This window comes from Sorex fumeus, unplaced genomic scaffold (assembly GCF_029834395.1).
Source record: "Sorex fumeus unplaced genomic scaffold, SorFum_2.1 ptg000020l, whole genome shotgun sequence".
NCBI classification, from domain to species: Eukaryota; Metazoa; Chordata; class Mammalia; order Eulipotyphla; family Soricidae; genus Sorex; species Sorex fumeus.
Genome location: NW_026606077.1, coordinates 4,936,132 through 4,950,083, shown reverse-complemented (window position 1 = coordinate 4,950,083; position 13,952 = coordinate 4,936,132). Strand labels below are relative to the sequence as shown.

General features: G+C 45.1%; 1 protein-coding gene and 1 pseudogene across 1 annotated transcript in view; one reads left to right on the top strand and one right to left on the bottom strand.

Annotated features, from left to right (window-relative positions):
• Positions 1 to 4,229: 4,229 nt before the first annotated feature.
• LOC130022741 (elongin-B-like) lies at positions 4,230 to 4,583 on the top strand (annotated as a pseudogene).
• A 7,213-nt stretch (positions 4,584 to 11,796) lies between these two features.
• The window catches only part of HKDC1 (hexokinase domain containing 1), a 43,530-nt gene continuing 41,374 nt past the window's right edge, over positions 11,797 to 13,952 (bottom strand). The window contains exon 18 of the mRNA XM_056113511.1: positions 11,797 to 12,035. Within this exon, the coding sequence (XP_055969486.1) occupies positions 11,888 to 12,035 (148 nt within the window). The 3' untranslated portion in view covers positions 11,797 to 11,887. The remainder of the gene's footprint in view (positions 12,036 to 13,952) is intronic.

Here is a 13,952-nt window from a genome sequence, read left to right as displayed (position 1 = left end):
CTGATATGGCACCAAAACCAAAACAAAAAAGCCTAAACTGGGTAAGGATTCCCAAGGCTTACAGAGGAACTGGATTGAAACTGAGCAAAACGTGAGCCAGAGTGATAGCACAGCAGGTAGGGCATTTGCTTTGCAACTGGCTGACCTGGGTTCGATCCCTGGCATTCCTTATGATCCCTCAAGTACCGCCAGGAGTAATTCCTGAGTGCAGAGCCAGGAGTAACCCCTGAGCATCTCTGGGTATGACCTCAAAAAGCCCAAACAAACAAAACCCCAAAAACTTGAGTATATGGGACTGAATGGACTAATGAGAATAGTCATAATGACATTTACTTAAAACATTGTTAACTCTCTTTTTCTTTAAAATTAGGAATTAGTGTGCAATTTTAACTCATTTTTTTAATCCAGGGTAACAAAGGTATAGCATTTGAGCTAATACCCTGCTTTAGTTTATTAAAAAATAGTTTGGATTACAGGGCAACAGCCTCTAGGTCCCCCACAATCACTTTCTTATGTTCCGAATTCAGGTCGCTGTAGAGAGATGTTCAAGTTATGCCAAATATGTAAAGGGATTAAATACCACGTGAACGGCCTCGGGAAGGAAAACGCTCAAGCCCCTTTCAGAACCACAGCTTCAAATATAAGAGCTAATCTTTTTCAGTATTAACTGATTTTTAAAAACTTTCTTTATTGAATCACTGTGAGATGCAGTTACAAAGCTTTCACGTTTGAGTGTTAATCATACAATGATCGAACAGCCGCCACTTCACCAGGGCACATTTTCCATCACCAATGTCCCCAGTATCCTCCCCATTCCACATTTTCCCCTGCCTCTATGGCAGACAATTTCCCTCATGCTTTGGGACATTAGGGTTTGCAATACAGATTCAATATTAACTATTAATAAACTTTTAATAAACTATTAATAAACTATTAATTTTAATAAACTATTAATAAACTATTAATAAACTATTAACTTTAATAAACTATTAATAAACTATTAATTTTTAATAAACTATTAATTTAATAAACTATTAATAGTTTTTAATAAACTATTAATTTCCCTCATACTTTGGGACATTAGGGTTTGCAATACAGATTCAATATTAACTATTAATAAACTTTTAATAAACTATCAATAAACTATCAATAAACCATTAATTTTTAATAAACTATTAATAAACTACTAATAAACTATTAACTTTTAATAAACTATTAATAAACTATTAATAAACTATTAATTTTAATAAACTATTAATTTAATAAACTATTAATAGTTTTTAATAAACTATTAATTTCCCTCATACTTTGGGACATTAAGGTTTGCAATACAGATTCAATGTTAACTATTAATAAACTTTTATTTTTCAGTTTTGGGGCCCTATCTGGCGGTGCTCAGAGATTTCTCCTGGCTGTGCTTGGTGTGTGTGTGGGGGCATATGGGATCCCAGGGGTCAAACCTAGATAGGCCACATGCCAGGCAAATTTCACATCTGCTATTCTATTGCTTTGGTCCTATAAGTGGAACTGTTTACACTACTCAAGGGGGTATGAGTTGTGGCATAGATGGTGACCCATCTCGGTAAGTTCGACCATAGACAATTAGAAAGGTAATGTCTCCTAGGGCATTTTATCACTCCTCTCTCCACATACAATTAATTTCCTTTAACTGGAAGAACCCCCATGTGTGGACCTAGGGAAACTAATAATATTCTGGCCCTGGAGAAGTCATTAAACTCCCTTGCTTGGTTATACAACATAACAAAATTATTCCAGATTATCTGTTAGCGGAACAAGGAAAACACTGCATGATAGCTGATACTACTTGTTGTAATTAGATAATTACCTTAGGAAAACTAGAACCATACGTGGAAAGCACCAGCCCAGATGCTCGCTGGCCCTGACCAACAAAACAAATGGAGCCTCTGCATAAAGTTGCTGAATTGAGAACATTGGTTCCTAGCTTTAAAAGATTGTTCAGGTTAAGATGATGTAGGATTTTGGTTTTAGTGTTTGTTTTTGTATTTGTCATTTTGTCATAATTTTGGCTCACCAGCTTATCACAAAGACACTATTTAGAGCTTTTTAGAGCAGACCTCTCCTCTTCTGTACCTGTAGTTGTGGTAACATTGTTATAGTCGTGTTTGTACTTATGCTGAGATGAACATAGCTACTGCCCCACCCCCCCTTCACCACCACTAAAATGTATGAGACTTTCCACCCCTGTGTCACTTCTGCTCACCTCTTCCTGTCCTCTCTCATCCTACCCCCCACCAACTTACACCTGGCGACCTCACTTCTGTATTCAAAGCCGAAGGGACTAGATATCATTCATTCCTCTCTTTGCTTCTTTTATTCCACATATGAGTCAGATCATCCGGGATTTCTTCTCCCTCTAATTTATCTGCTTCACTGTGTCACTGTCATCCCGTTGTTCATCGATTTCCTCGAGCAGGCACCAGTAACATCTCCATTCGTCCTAGCCCTGAGATTTTAGCAAGTGCCATATTAGAGGTTCTTTTAGGGTCAGGGGAATGAACCCCATCATTGTTGCTGGGTTTTGGCGTATTGAATATGCCATGGGGGGCTAGTCAGACTCTGCCGTGTAGGCAGGATACTCTCGGTCTGCCAGGTTCTCTCTTTATTCATTATTTTGCTTAACATAATCAATGTTGACATCCTCTAGCTCCATCCAAGAATTTGACTTTTCTTATAGTCACAGACTATTCCACTGTGTGTGTGTGTGTGTGTGTGTGTGTCTGTGTGTATCTCCATTCAACTTTTAATAGACGCTTGGGCTGTTGCAGTGATGCAATAAGATGTGTGTGTGTATTCACTTAATCACTTAATCACTTAACTTCCCGTTAGTCGTCGATTTGCTCGAGCGGGCGCCAGTAACGTCTCCATTTGTCCCTGTCGCGTGCTAGTGTAGCCCAATGGCATCTGTTCGCTCCGGGAACATGAAGGGCCTCAAACCAATCGTTCATGATCTTGACGAAGAAGTCTGACCATCTGGTAGGTGGGCAGCCACGCAGTCTCTTGACATTCCGTGGAATCCAATCAGTAACAGCTCTAGTCCAACGGTCGTCTTTAAATCTCATTACGTGACCAGCCCATCTCGACACCTTGGCAAATGAGACAGCGTCCCTGATCCTTGATCGTTGACGGATGTCAGAACTCTGGATTCGTTCTCTCATTTGAGTGAAACGTGATATTCCAAGCATAGCTCTTTCTATTCTTCTTTGGGAGACCTGAATAGCGTTCTCATCTTGTTTGCGTAGGGCCCAGGTCTCTGAGGCATATGTTAATGCAGGAAGAACAGTGGAATCAAAGAGATGTGCCCGGAGCCGGAGGTTCTTCGTCCTCTTAGCTATTTCTTCGACGTTCTTGAAGGCGTTCCAAGCCGCTCTCTTCCTCCTGCGCAGCTCGGGTGCCAGGTCATTTCTCATGTTGACCTCTCGACCTAGGTACACATAGCTGTTGCATTCGGAGATGGTCGTTCCATTGAGAGCGAATGGGGCGTCAGGAACAAGGCTGTTTCTCATAAACATTGTCTTCGTGAGATTCAGCTGTAGTCCTACCTTTCCACACTCATGGTCAAAGTCGGCCAGCATTTGTGCCGCTTGGCTGATGTTTGGTGTTATTAAAACAATGTCATCAGCAAAGCGGAGGTGGTGTAGTTGCCGACCATCTATCTTCACTCCCATTCCTTCCCATTCCAGTCGTCGCATGATGTTCTCGAGGGTGGCACTGAAGAGTTTCGGTGAAATGGTATCACCCTGCCGCACCCCTCTCTTGACATCAACGATCACTTCTTTGTAGAATGGTGAGATCCTGGTAGTGAATCCGCAATACAGCTCACGGAGGATCCTGATGTATTGGGCTTGAATGCCCTGATTGGCTAGGGCTTCAATGACCGCTTCCGTCTCAACAGAATCAAAGGCCTTCTTTAAATCAATGAACGTTAAGCAGAGCGGCATCTTGAACTCCCGAGAAACCTCAATGAGCTTGGTTATCGTGTGGATATGGTCGATGGTGCTGAATCCTTTGCGGAACCGGCTTGCTCGCATGGTTGTCCTTCATCTAGTGTTCTGCCAATCCTATTCAGGATGACTCGAGTGAACAACTTGTAGATGACAGACAAGAGTGTGTATTCAAGTTTTTGTTTTTGTGTTCTTGGGATGGGATTGTTGGCGCCGGTGCGTCGAGGGGGACAGGCAGCCGCCGCGATGGACATGTTCCTCGTGATCCGACGCCACAAGGCCACTATCTTCACGGACCCAAGGAGTCGAGCACTGTGTTCCATCTGAAGCGCCACCGTCAAGGGCATCCTCAGCTGGCCGCCCGACGAGTAGCGGCTGTACAAGGACAACCAGCTCCTGGACGACGGCCAGACGCTGGGGGAGTGTGGCTTCACCAGCCAGACAGCGCGGCCTCAGGCCCCAGCCACAGTGGGGCTCGCACTCCGGGTAGGTGAAGCTTTTGAGGTCCTGCGCATTGAAACGTTCTCCAGCCCACCTGAGCTGCCAGGTGTAATGAAGCCCCAGGACTCAGGAAGCAGCGCCAACGAACAAGCAGTGTAGTGAGGGCCCTGCGCCCCCCCACCCCGTGCCCTCCAATAAAAGACTTGGGTGTCTCCCAAAAAAATGGGATTGCTGGATCATATGGGAATTCTATTTTTTTTTTTTTTGCTTTTTGGGTCACACCCAGCGACACACAGGGGTTACTCCTGGCTCATGCACTCAGGAATTACTCCTGGCGGTGCTCAGGGGACCATATGGGATGCTGGGAATCGAACTCAGGTCGGCCATGTGCAAGGCAAACGCCCTACCAGCTGTGCTATTGCTCCAGCCCCCCAGAATTCTATTTTTAATATTTTGAGAAGTCTCTATGATGTTTGCATAGAGGTTGCACTAGACCACGTTCCTATCAACAGGGAATGAGGACGCCTTTTTCATCACATCCCCACCAATACTGGCTGATTTTGGTCTTTCTTATATTTGCTACTGATCTGAGGTGATATCTTATTGCTACTTTGATTGGCATTCCTTTGTCATCAGGATACTTCATGTTTCTTGGCTAGTCGCCTTTTGTTAGATGTGCAGTGTGTGAACATTTTCTCCCGTTCAGTTGGGTTTCTTTCTCCATACAAAACCTTTTTGGTTCGATGTAATCTAATTTGTTTATTTTTGTCTTTGTGTTCTCTGCTAATGGATTTTATTCATTTAAACGACTCTGAGAGGGGGATGATGAATAAATAAACAAAATCACTCTGAGGTCAATATCCTGAAAAGTTCTGCTTTTGCTTTTTTCAATGTCCTTTATTAATTAGGTCTGATATCAATGTTTCTGGGCCAGGAATAAGCCCTAGGCAAAGCTGGGTAGACACTCTCCCCACCCCCACAAAAATGGGGTTGGAAAGATAGGACAGGGTGTAAAGGGGTATAAGACATTTTCCTTGCACGTGGCAGACCCAGATTCAATTTCTGGCACTGCATATGCTCCCCTGAGCACTACCAGGAAGGATCCCTGAGCACAACCAAGTGTGGGCTAAAACAAATAGGAGATCTCTGATCCATTTTGGATTAGTTTCCATTTATGGTATGAGGCAGGAGCCAGACTTCTCTTTCTGGGAGTGGCTACCGGGGTTCACAGTGCCATTTGTGAGAGAGACTTTCCTTCTTGGTCTCATACACATGGCCCCTTTGTTGTTAATTCAGCGTCCATACATTTGAGGGATTATCTCTGGACTCTCTGCTCTGCTCCTGGTCTGAGTGTCAGCTTTTATTCCAGTTTAAGAGTTCAATATCTGTAGCTTTACAGTAGAGTTTAAAACTAGAAAATGATCGGCTCCCCCCCTCCCACCCAGAATTTCTTTGGCTCTCCAGGGGGGTGTTATAGTTCCCTGTAAGGTTTTCTTTTTTTGTTTTTTTTTTGTTTGTTTTTGGGGTCACACCCAGCGATGAACAGGGGTTACTCCTGGCTCTGAACTCAGGCGTTACCATATGGTGCTCAGGGGACCATATAAGATGCTGGGAATCGAACCCGGGTCGGCCGCGTGCAAGGCAAACGCCCTACCTGCTGTGCTATCTCCCCAGCCCCTCCCTGTCCCTGTAAGTTTTAAGAGCATTTTTTTTCCCTACCCAGCAGCATTTGTTTAAGCAGCATTTGTCCTTGGGAATGTCACTGGAGTTTCCATAGGAATCACACTGAATCTGTATAGTGCTTTGGGTAGGAGAGACATTCTGACAACGTTAAGTCCTCCAATCCATGTACATACAATGTTTTATACTTCCTTGTGTCCTATTTCTTTTAATAATGACTTATAGTTTTCAGTTTGTAAATCTTTCACATCCTTTGTTGATTCCTAGGTGTTTGGTATTTTTGGCCACGATTTTAAATGAGGTTATTTTCTTGATTTATGGTTTTGTAGACATTGTTTTTGCATAGAATTGAAATATCAATAATTAGAAAGGAAATAGGAAAGCCAATTCAGACAGAATAGAATAGGAGTGGGCTTGCCATGCTGGGTGGGTGCCAGTTCTAACCCCCAGCTTCATCTATGGTCCTCCAAGTACCTCAGAGATCATACGTGAACACAGGGCCAGGAATAGTTCCTGAGCACGGTCAGGTATGCACCCCCACCTCCCGAAAAAATAAAAGAAAAAGAAATAGGAATGCAATCTGCTAATCGTTAGACCACATTTGTAATAGTTATTCTGAAGACTTTTGTCAACCAACCCAAAATTTCAAATGAATGGCCTGAGTTTAGTTACGTCAATCTATGGCTCGATCATTAAATTTCCCCTGCCTGTATGATCAGATCATTCCCTGACATGGCCTGTTACTTGTAGACCTCAATCTTGGTTCTGTTCTTAAATAAAGAATTCTAGATTATAGTCAAGTCTGACTACGTTGATACAGTCATAGGGAAAACCTAATTCTTAAATGTGTAGTTGCCAGCTCTTTCTAGCTAGTAGGACATTGAACAATGGTAACCAGAGGCCTGGGACATGCAGATGACAGTGCTCTTCCTAGGGCTGGAGTGACCATGCAGCAGATAGGGCACCTGCTGGCCTTGTATATGGCTAGCCAGGTCTGATCCTCATGACCCTATATGATGCCCTGAGCCCTGCCAGGAGTGATCCCTGAGCACAGAGCCAGAGTAAGCCCTGAGGAGGGCCGACTCTGGGTGTGGCCCTCCTCCGCCTGCCCACAAAACAATATGCTCTTCCTGGAAGGGACAGTCTATGGAGTTTGACTGAGGACAGTCTGCTCACCTGGTTGTGGGGATCCTGGTCTTGCTGACTAGTCTGTGAGGATGAGGAAGCCCTTCATTGTCCCGGTGTTCAGGGACTGACCTTCCCTAGGACGTCGCTAAGACGTCTGCTGGGCTCTGCTCTGGTCGAAGGATTCTATGATGCCATCAATTAGTCAGAATGTACAAGGTTGCCTGGATACTTAAAATTCTTTTTCTTATAGGAGATCAGTTATGATGGATAGCTTCCTGGAACCTGCCACGCAGGTGTGAAGAGAATGTGTGGGTACAGCAAGCCAAACCTCTGGGCTCCGTCACCCCCAGGCCAAATGTCAAAGAGAATGTCAGGAGAACTAGTGGGAATAAAAGACCAGAAGCTGCACCTGACTATCCACGACTAGAGAACTGGGAAAAGAACAAAGGCAACAAGGTTTGGGATTGATTAAAATTTGATCAAATAAAACATTTCCCCAAGGGCTGGAGTGATAGCACAGCAGGTAGGGCATTTGCCTTGCATGCGGCCGACTTGAGTTCAATTCCCAGCATCCCATATGGTCCCCCGAGCACGGCCAGGAGTAATTCCTGAGTGCATGAGCCAGGAGTAATCCCTGTCATCGCTGGGTGTGACCCCAAAAAGCAAAAACAAACAAACAAAAAACCCCAAAAATTTTTCTCAAAATCCATAATCTTAAAATTCAAAGCAATAAAGAAGCCATACAAATTCTACACAAAGATATAACCTTTAAAAAAGGGAAATTGGGGGCTGGAGTGATAGCACAGCGGGTAGGGCATTTGCTTTGCACGTGGCCGACCCGGGTTCAATTTCCAGCATCCCATAGGGTCCCCTGAGCACCGCCAGGAGTAATTCCTGAGTGCAGAGCCAGGAGTAACCCCTGTGGATTGCCAGGTGTGACCCAAAAAGAAAAAAAAAAGGAAATTTATTGATGTTGGAATATTGAATATAATAAACTATAAATGACTTTATAAAAATAAAAACAATTTAAAAATTAAAAAAACAGGAGTAATTTTTATAAATCCAGGTCATGCCCACAGCAGTATCTTCTTCCATGTCTGTTTCATGTATGACAAAAACCATTCTCAGGAAACCAATCTCCTCTGTCCCCAGCTCTGGCTGGCCTCTCTTTTCTTCTTTGACCCATTTTGTGTGTCTGAAATCCTGCTTTAATAATTAGTGACAATTACCTTTAGGCATGAAGTTCACAGATCAAATAACAGCTACCTACAGGGTCCGGAAGACCATTCTTTTCAGTTTGTTTCCTGTGACAATGGTCTCCACTTTTTCTAAAGAAGTGTTCCAGGTGTGCTACTTTCAACCATATCAGCATCCAATAATTCGCCATGAGAACGGCAGTGCTGGCTTCATCAGGCAGTACAGAAACATATCCTGAGGCTGGACAGGTAGAACAGTGGGTAGGGCTCTTTTGCCTCGCACGATGCCTATGCAGGTTTGATACCCAGAATCTCAAACATTCCCCAGGGCTCCGCCAGGAGTAATTCCTGAGTGCAGAGCCATGAGTAAACCCCTGAATGTTTCTGGGTGCAGCCCAAAAACAAAACAAAAAGATGTATCCAGCAAAGGATTTACAGTCTACAAAGTCAGATGAGAAATGCAGACAGAAACTGTGGGACAAGATAGAATGGAGAGAGAGAGAGAGAGAGAGAGAGAGAGAGAGAGAGAGAGAGAGAGAGAGAGGACTTGAGAATCTTGAGAAGTGACTAAAGAAGGCCAATTCCAGCTGGCTCTGCAGAGTTCTTAAATGTAATCGGTGTATCCCTTTCCAGCAAAAAAAAAAAAAAATCAGTAGCCCTTTTCAGCAGCCTTCTAGAAATCTACCTTCCCTAAGCTCCCCATTTCCACCCAAGGCTACTACTGCCCTGCCATTCCTCCCCCCACCCCCAGACGCTTCCAGTGCCCCCAGTTAGAGCAGTATGGCTGACTTTGGGAAACACTGTTTTAGAGGGTCAAATCACCAGCTGAGTTCCAGGGGGTCTTGTAGAGGTCGAAAGCAGTGCTAGCTGACCCCACTGCTGAAAGCTATCGTTACTGGGGCTAGGAGATGGCTCAAAGGGTTGGAGTGCCCAGTGCATGTTGATTTCTTTTAAAGTAAAATAGGTTTTTAAGCATGACTGCCACTCAATGCCTCTTTTGCCGACCATGGCACTCAAAAGGAGAGAGAGGGAAATGCCCTGCCACAGAGGCAGGGTGGGATAGGGGCTGGGGGGGGGGAGGGGATGCTGGGATCCGTGGTGGTGGGAAATGCGCACTGGTGGAGGGATGGGTGTTTGATCATTGGATAATCGAAACCCAAGCACAAAAATGTGTAAGTCTACAACTGTACCTCATGGTGCCTCACTATTAAAAAATAAATAAAAAAATAAAAGTAAAATAGGTTTTTATTTAGAAATCTGAGGAAGGGGAGGGAAGGAAAGAAAGAGTGATGTGCTTGAGAGAGAGAGAGAACGTGGGCTTCTCCGAAGGTGGAGAGTGCCACTGGATTTCTTTTATGGAGAAGAGGCCACACCTGGTGGTGCTCAGAGCTGACTCCTGACTCTGCTCAGGGATCACTCCTGGTGCTGCTGGGGAACCATATGGGATGCCAAGGATCAAACTGGAGCCATCGTGTGCAAGCAAAGCCTTATGCCTATACTATCTCTCCAGACCCTGCAGTCCAGGGTTTGATCTCCTGTATTACAGGGTCCCCTAAGCATTGCTGGATGTTCCCCCCCCCTCCAAAAAAATAAGTTCTGATGATGTGGTTAGTGCCAAATCTTTGAAAATATCCATGCAAACGAAATGTGAATAGCCTGTTGAAGAATTGCAGAAGATTGGCTTGGAAGATGACTCAATGGCTTACGGTGCTTGCTTGGCAAGTCTAAGGCTCCAAGTTCAAATCCCAGTGGTGTCCACATATGCTGAGATGATTCTGACAGTTCTGTGGTTAGGGAACCCCCAGTAATAAAGGGCACTAAAGATGGGCTAGTGGCTTAGAAAGCACCAAGAGCCTGCATGAGATCATCAACGTAACCCAGGATGGAGGGCTGGAGTGATAGCACAGCGGGTAGGGCGTTTGCCTTGCACATGGCTGACCCGAGTTCAATCCCTCCGCCCCTCTCAGAGAGCCCGGCAAGCTACCATGAGTATCTCACCTGCACGGCTGGCAAGCTACCCATGATGTATTCGATATGCCAAACACAGTAACAACAACTCTCACAATGGAGACGTTACTGGGCCTGCTTGAACAAATCGATGAACAATGGAAGGACAGTGACAGTGGACAGTGACAGTTTTGGGCTGGAGCAATAGCACAGTGGGTAGGGCATTTGCTTTGCACGCGGCCAACCCCAGTTCGATTCCCAGCATCCCATATGGTCGTCCGAGCACCACCAGGAGTGATTCCTGAGAGCAGAGCCAGGAGTAACCCCTGAGCATTGCCAGGTGTGACCCAAAAAGCAAAATAATAATAATAATAATAGTAATAATCTTGGATGTCAGGCTAAGGTGATCCTGTGTCAGGAGTCCTTTGGCAAGAGGGAAGAAAAATTATTGAGGCTGACTGATCTGTCTCCCACTGTTGGTGAGAGATTTGGACTAAAGAAATGCTCTTAGCAGCTTCTGACTCATTCCTTATTCCAACTGCAGAGCCTGGAGTTACCAAGTGAGCCTCTTGGTGAAATAGCAATATCTTTATCTCACACAAAGAATTTTGGAAAATTCAACATGTTTATTAATTCACTGGATATCACGGACACCTAATAGTCCTTCAAGCCACTGACAACAGAGCCAGAGAGATAGTGCAGGAGTTGTGGCGGGAACTCTTCATATGCCCATCCCTGTTAGCTGAGGAGCACCATGTGACCCTCTGAGCACTGCCAGGAATAATCCCCAAGGAGCACCAGGTGTGACCCATAAAACAAAAGCTAAACAAAAAACCCACAACTATCAACAGTAGGAAACATAAGCCGTATGCAAGTTGAGATCAGGCGAGTCCAAAGCCTCCCTCCCATGATACACAGATACTCAGACACAAAGGCTGTCGGGTGCTGCCACGACTCCCTTAAAATTAAAAGGACTCCGCAGAGTCAACTCTGATTCCTTCTGGGACCAAATACTCCAAAGTCCTTATTTTCTCTTCACATTTGAAATCAACATGACACATGGAGGATGCAGGAGGTCCCTCCATGTCCAGTTCATGACGTGGAGCCCAGATCCACCACGAATGTGTATCTACGGACAGATGCCCAGGCCCTCCGAGAGACAGTTACAGACGTTCCCAGGTAAACCAGAGAACCGACAGCTCAGGCGGCAACCGGAAAACGTGCAAAAGGAGGCTCTCGCTGGTGACACGTGTTAATTGGACAAATTGGCCCATGTTTGGCCCAAATGTGCCAAGTTAAAAGAGTGTTTAATCCCCTTGGAAATGAATAAAAAAAAACTGAGGGTCAAAAGACCCAGGGCTGCGGAGTGGGGGGGTGGAGGGTGGGAGCATCTTTTGGCCGTCCGGGAGCTGAGATCAGCCAGAAGCTTGCTTGTGGCTTCTTAATGGATTCATCGGCCAGAGGCAACGCTGGTCAGTATCCAAGGGCCGTCCTGCCCCGCCCTGCAGGCCCCTAGTGCTCCTTCTGCGCCTGCTGTAACCTCTTGGCCACGGCGGTGATGAGAGCAGCTCCCTTCCCACTGCCATCCTCCGACAGCATGAACGTCACGTCGCACTGCGGCGCCAGCTCCTTCACGGTTTCCTGCAGGATCCGAGAGAAGCTACGAGAGAGACAGACAGTGAGCGTTGGAGGTGGGATCAGAGCACTCAAGCACGGTTCCAGTCTCTCCTGTTCTCTCCACTGTCTCAAGGTTCCAGCAGGGTTTCTCAAATAGCTTCTCACAGAGCTGCTTTCACGTCACCTCTTGTGAGGCAACAACAAAAAACAGAGGCTACTCCGGGGGTCTTGCCCAGAGATCATCCTCATCAAAACCTGTTCTTTTTTTTGGGGGGGGGGGGTTGGGTTTTTTGTTTGTTTGTTTGTTTTGCTTTTTGGGTCACACCCAGCAATGCTCAGGGGTTACTCCTGGCTTTGCACTCAGGAATTACTCCTGGCAGTTCTTGGGGGACCATATGGGATGCCAGGGATCGAACCCGGGTGGGCTGCGTGCAAGGCAAACACCTTACCCGCTGTGCTATCGCTCCGGCCCCTCAAAACCTGTTCTGATCACTCTCTTGTTGCCGTCGTCCCGATGGGTGTGACATGGTCACGCTCAGTTCTGATCTGCCTTTCCCTGATGACTGAGTATCTTTTCCTGCGCTGTGGACTGTCGGTGGGTTATTTCTGGTGAGATCTCTATGTCATTTCACTCAGCTCCTAATAGGAACCTTTTATGGCTTACCTGTAACTGCACTTTGTATAGTCTAAATAAGTATATATCCACACAAATACGATTTGCAAATATTTCTCCTCATCTGTCTTTTCACGCTCATTATTTTTTTAAACCACAAAAACTTTAATGAAGTTCAACTTATCTATTTTTTTATGGTTTCTTATGATTTTGATGGCAAACTGTTGTGCAGCGGTGGGAGTAATAGTTGAGCACGTAGGGTGTGTTTGCCTTGCACTTGGCCAATCCAGGTTTAAGCCCTGGCATCCCACATGGTCCCCCAAACCATGCCAGGAGTAATTTCTGAGTGTAGAGCCAGGAATAAAATCTAAGCATTGCTGGGTGTGAATCCAAAAATAAAAAAAAAGGGGGGGAGAAAAGAAAAGAAAAGAAACTATTGCCTAGCAAAAGGTCATAAAGTTTTTTATTTTTATTTTTTTTTTTGCTTTTTGTGTCGCACCCAGGCTAGAGCGATAGCACAGCAATAGGGCGTTTGCCTTGCATGCGGCCAATATGGCCGACCCGAGTTCGATTCCTCCGCCCCTCTCGGAGAGCCCGGCAAGCTACCGAGAGGATCTTGCCCGCATGGCAGAGCCTGGCAAGCTCCCCGTGACGTATTCGATATGCCAGACACAGTAACAACAAAGTCTCCAATGGAGACGTTACTGGGCCCGCTAGAGCAAATCGATGATCAACGGGAGGACAGTGACAGTGACAGTGTGTCACACCCAGCGACGCTCAGGGGTTACTCCTGGCTCCGCACTCAGGAATTACTCCTGGCAGTGCTCAGGGAACCATATGGGGTGCTGGGAATCGAACCTGGGTCAGCCACATGCAAGGCAAATGCCCTACCCACTATGCTATCACTCCAGCCCCTTTCTAGACCTATAGTTCTCTTTCAGAGACACATGTTTATACTGTGTGAGTGCCAACCTATCTTGATGACTATAACTTTATAGTAAGTTTTGAAGTAGAGAAATGTGAGTTCTCCAGCTTTGTTTTTCTGTGAAGACTGTTCTGACTATCCTGAATTCCTCGTGTTTCATATGAACTTTATGATCAATGTATTGATTTTTGATTTCTGCATAGAATTCTGCTGGAATTTTGAGAGCAACCATGTAGAATTCAGTGATCAACTTGGCATTGCTATCCTCACAACATTAAGTCTTCAAATCCATTAACATAGTGTTTATCTACGTAAGTCTTATTTCATTTCATTCAAAGGTGTTTTATAGTTTTTAATGTACAAACTTTTCTTCTTTTGTTAAATTTTTTATGTTTTTTGTTTGTTTGTTTGTTTGTTTTTTG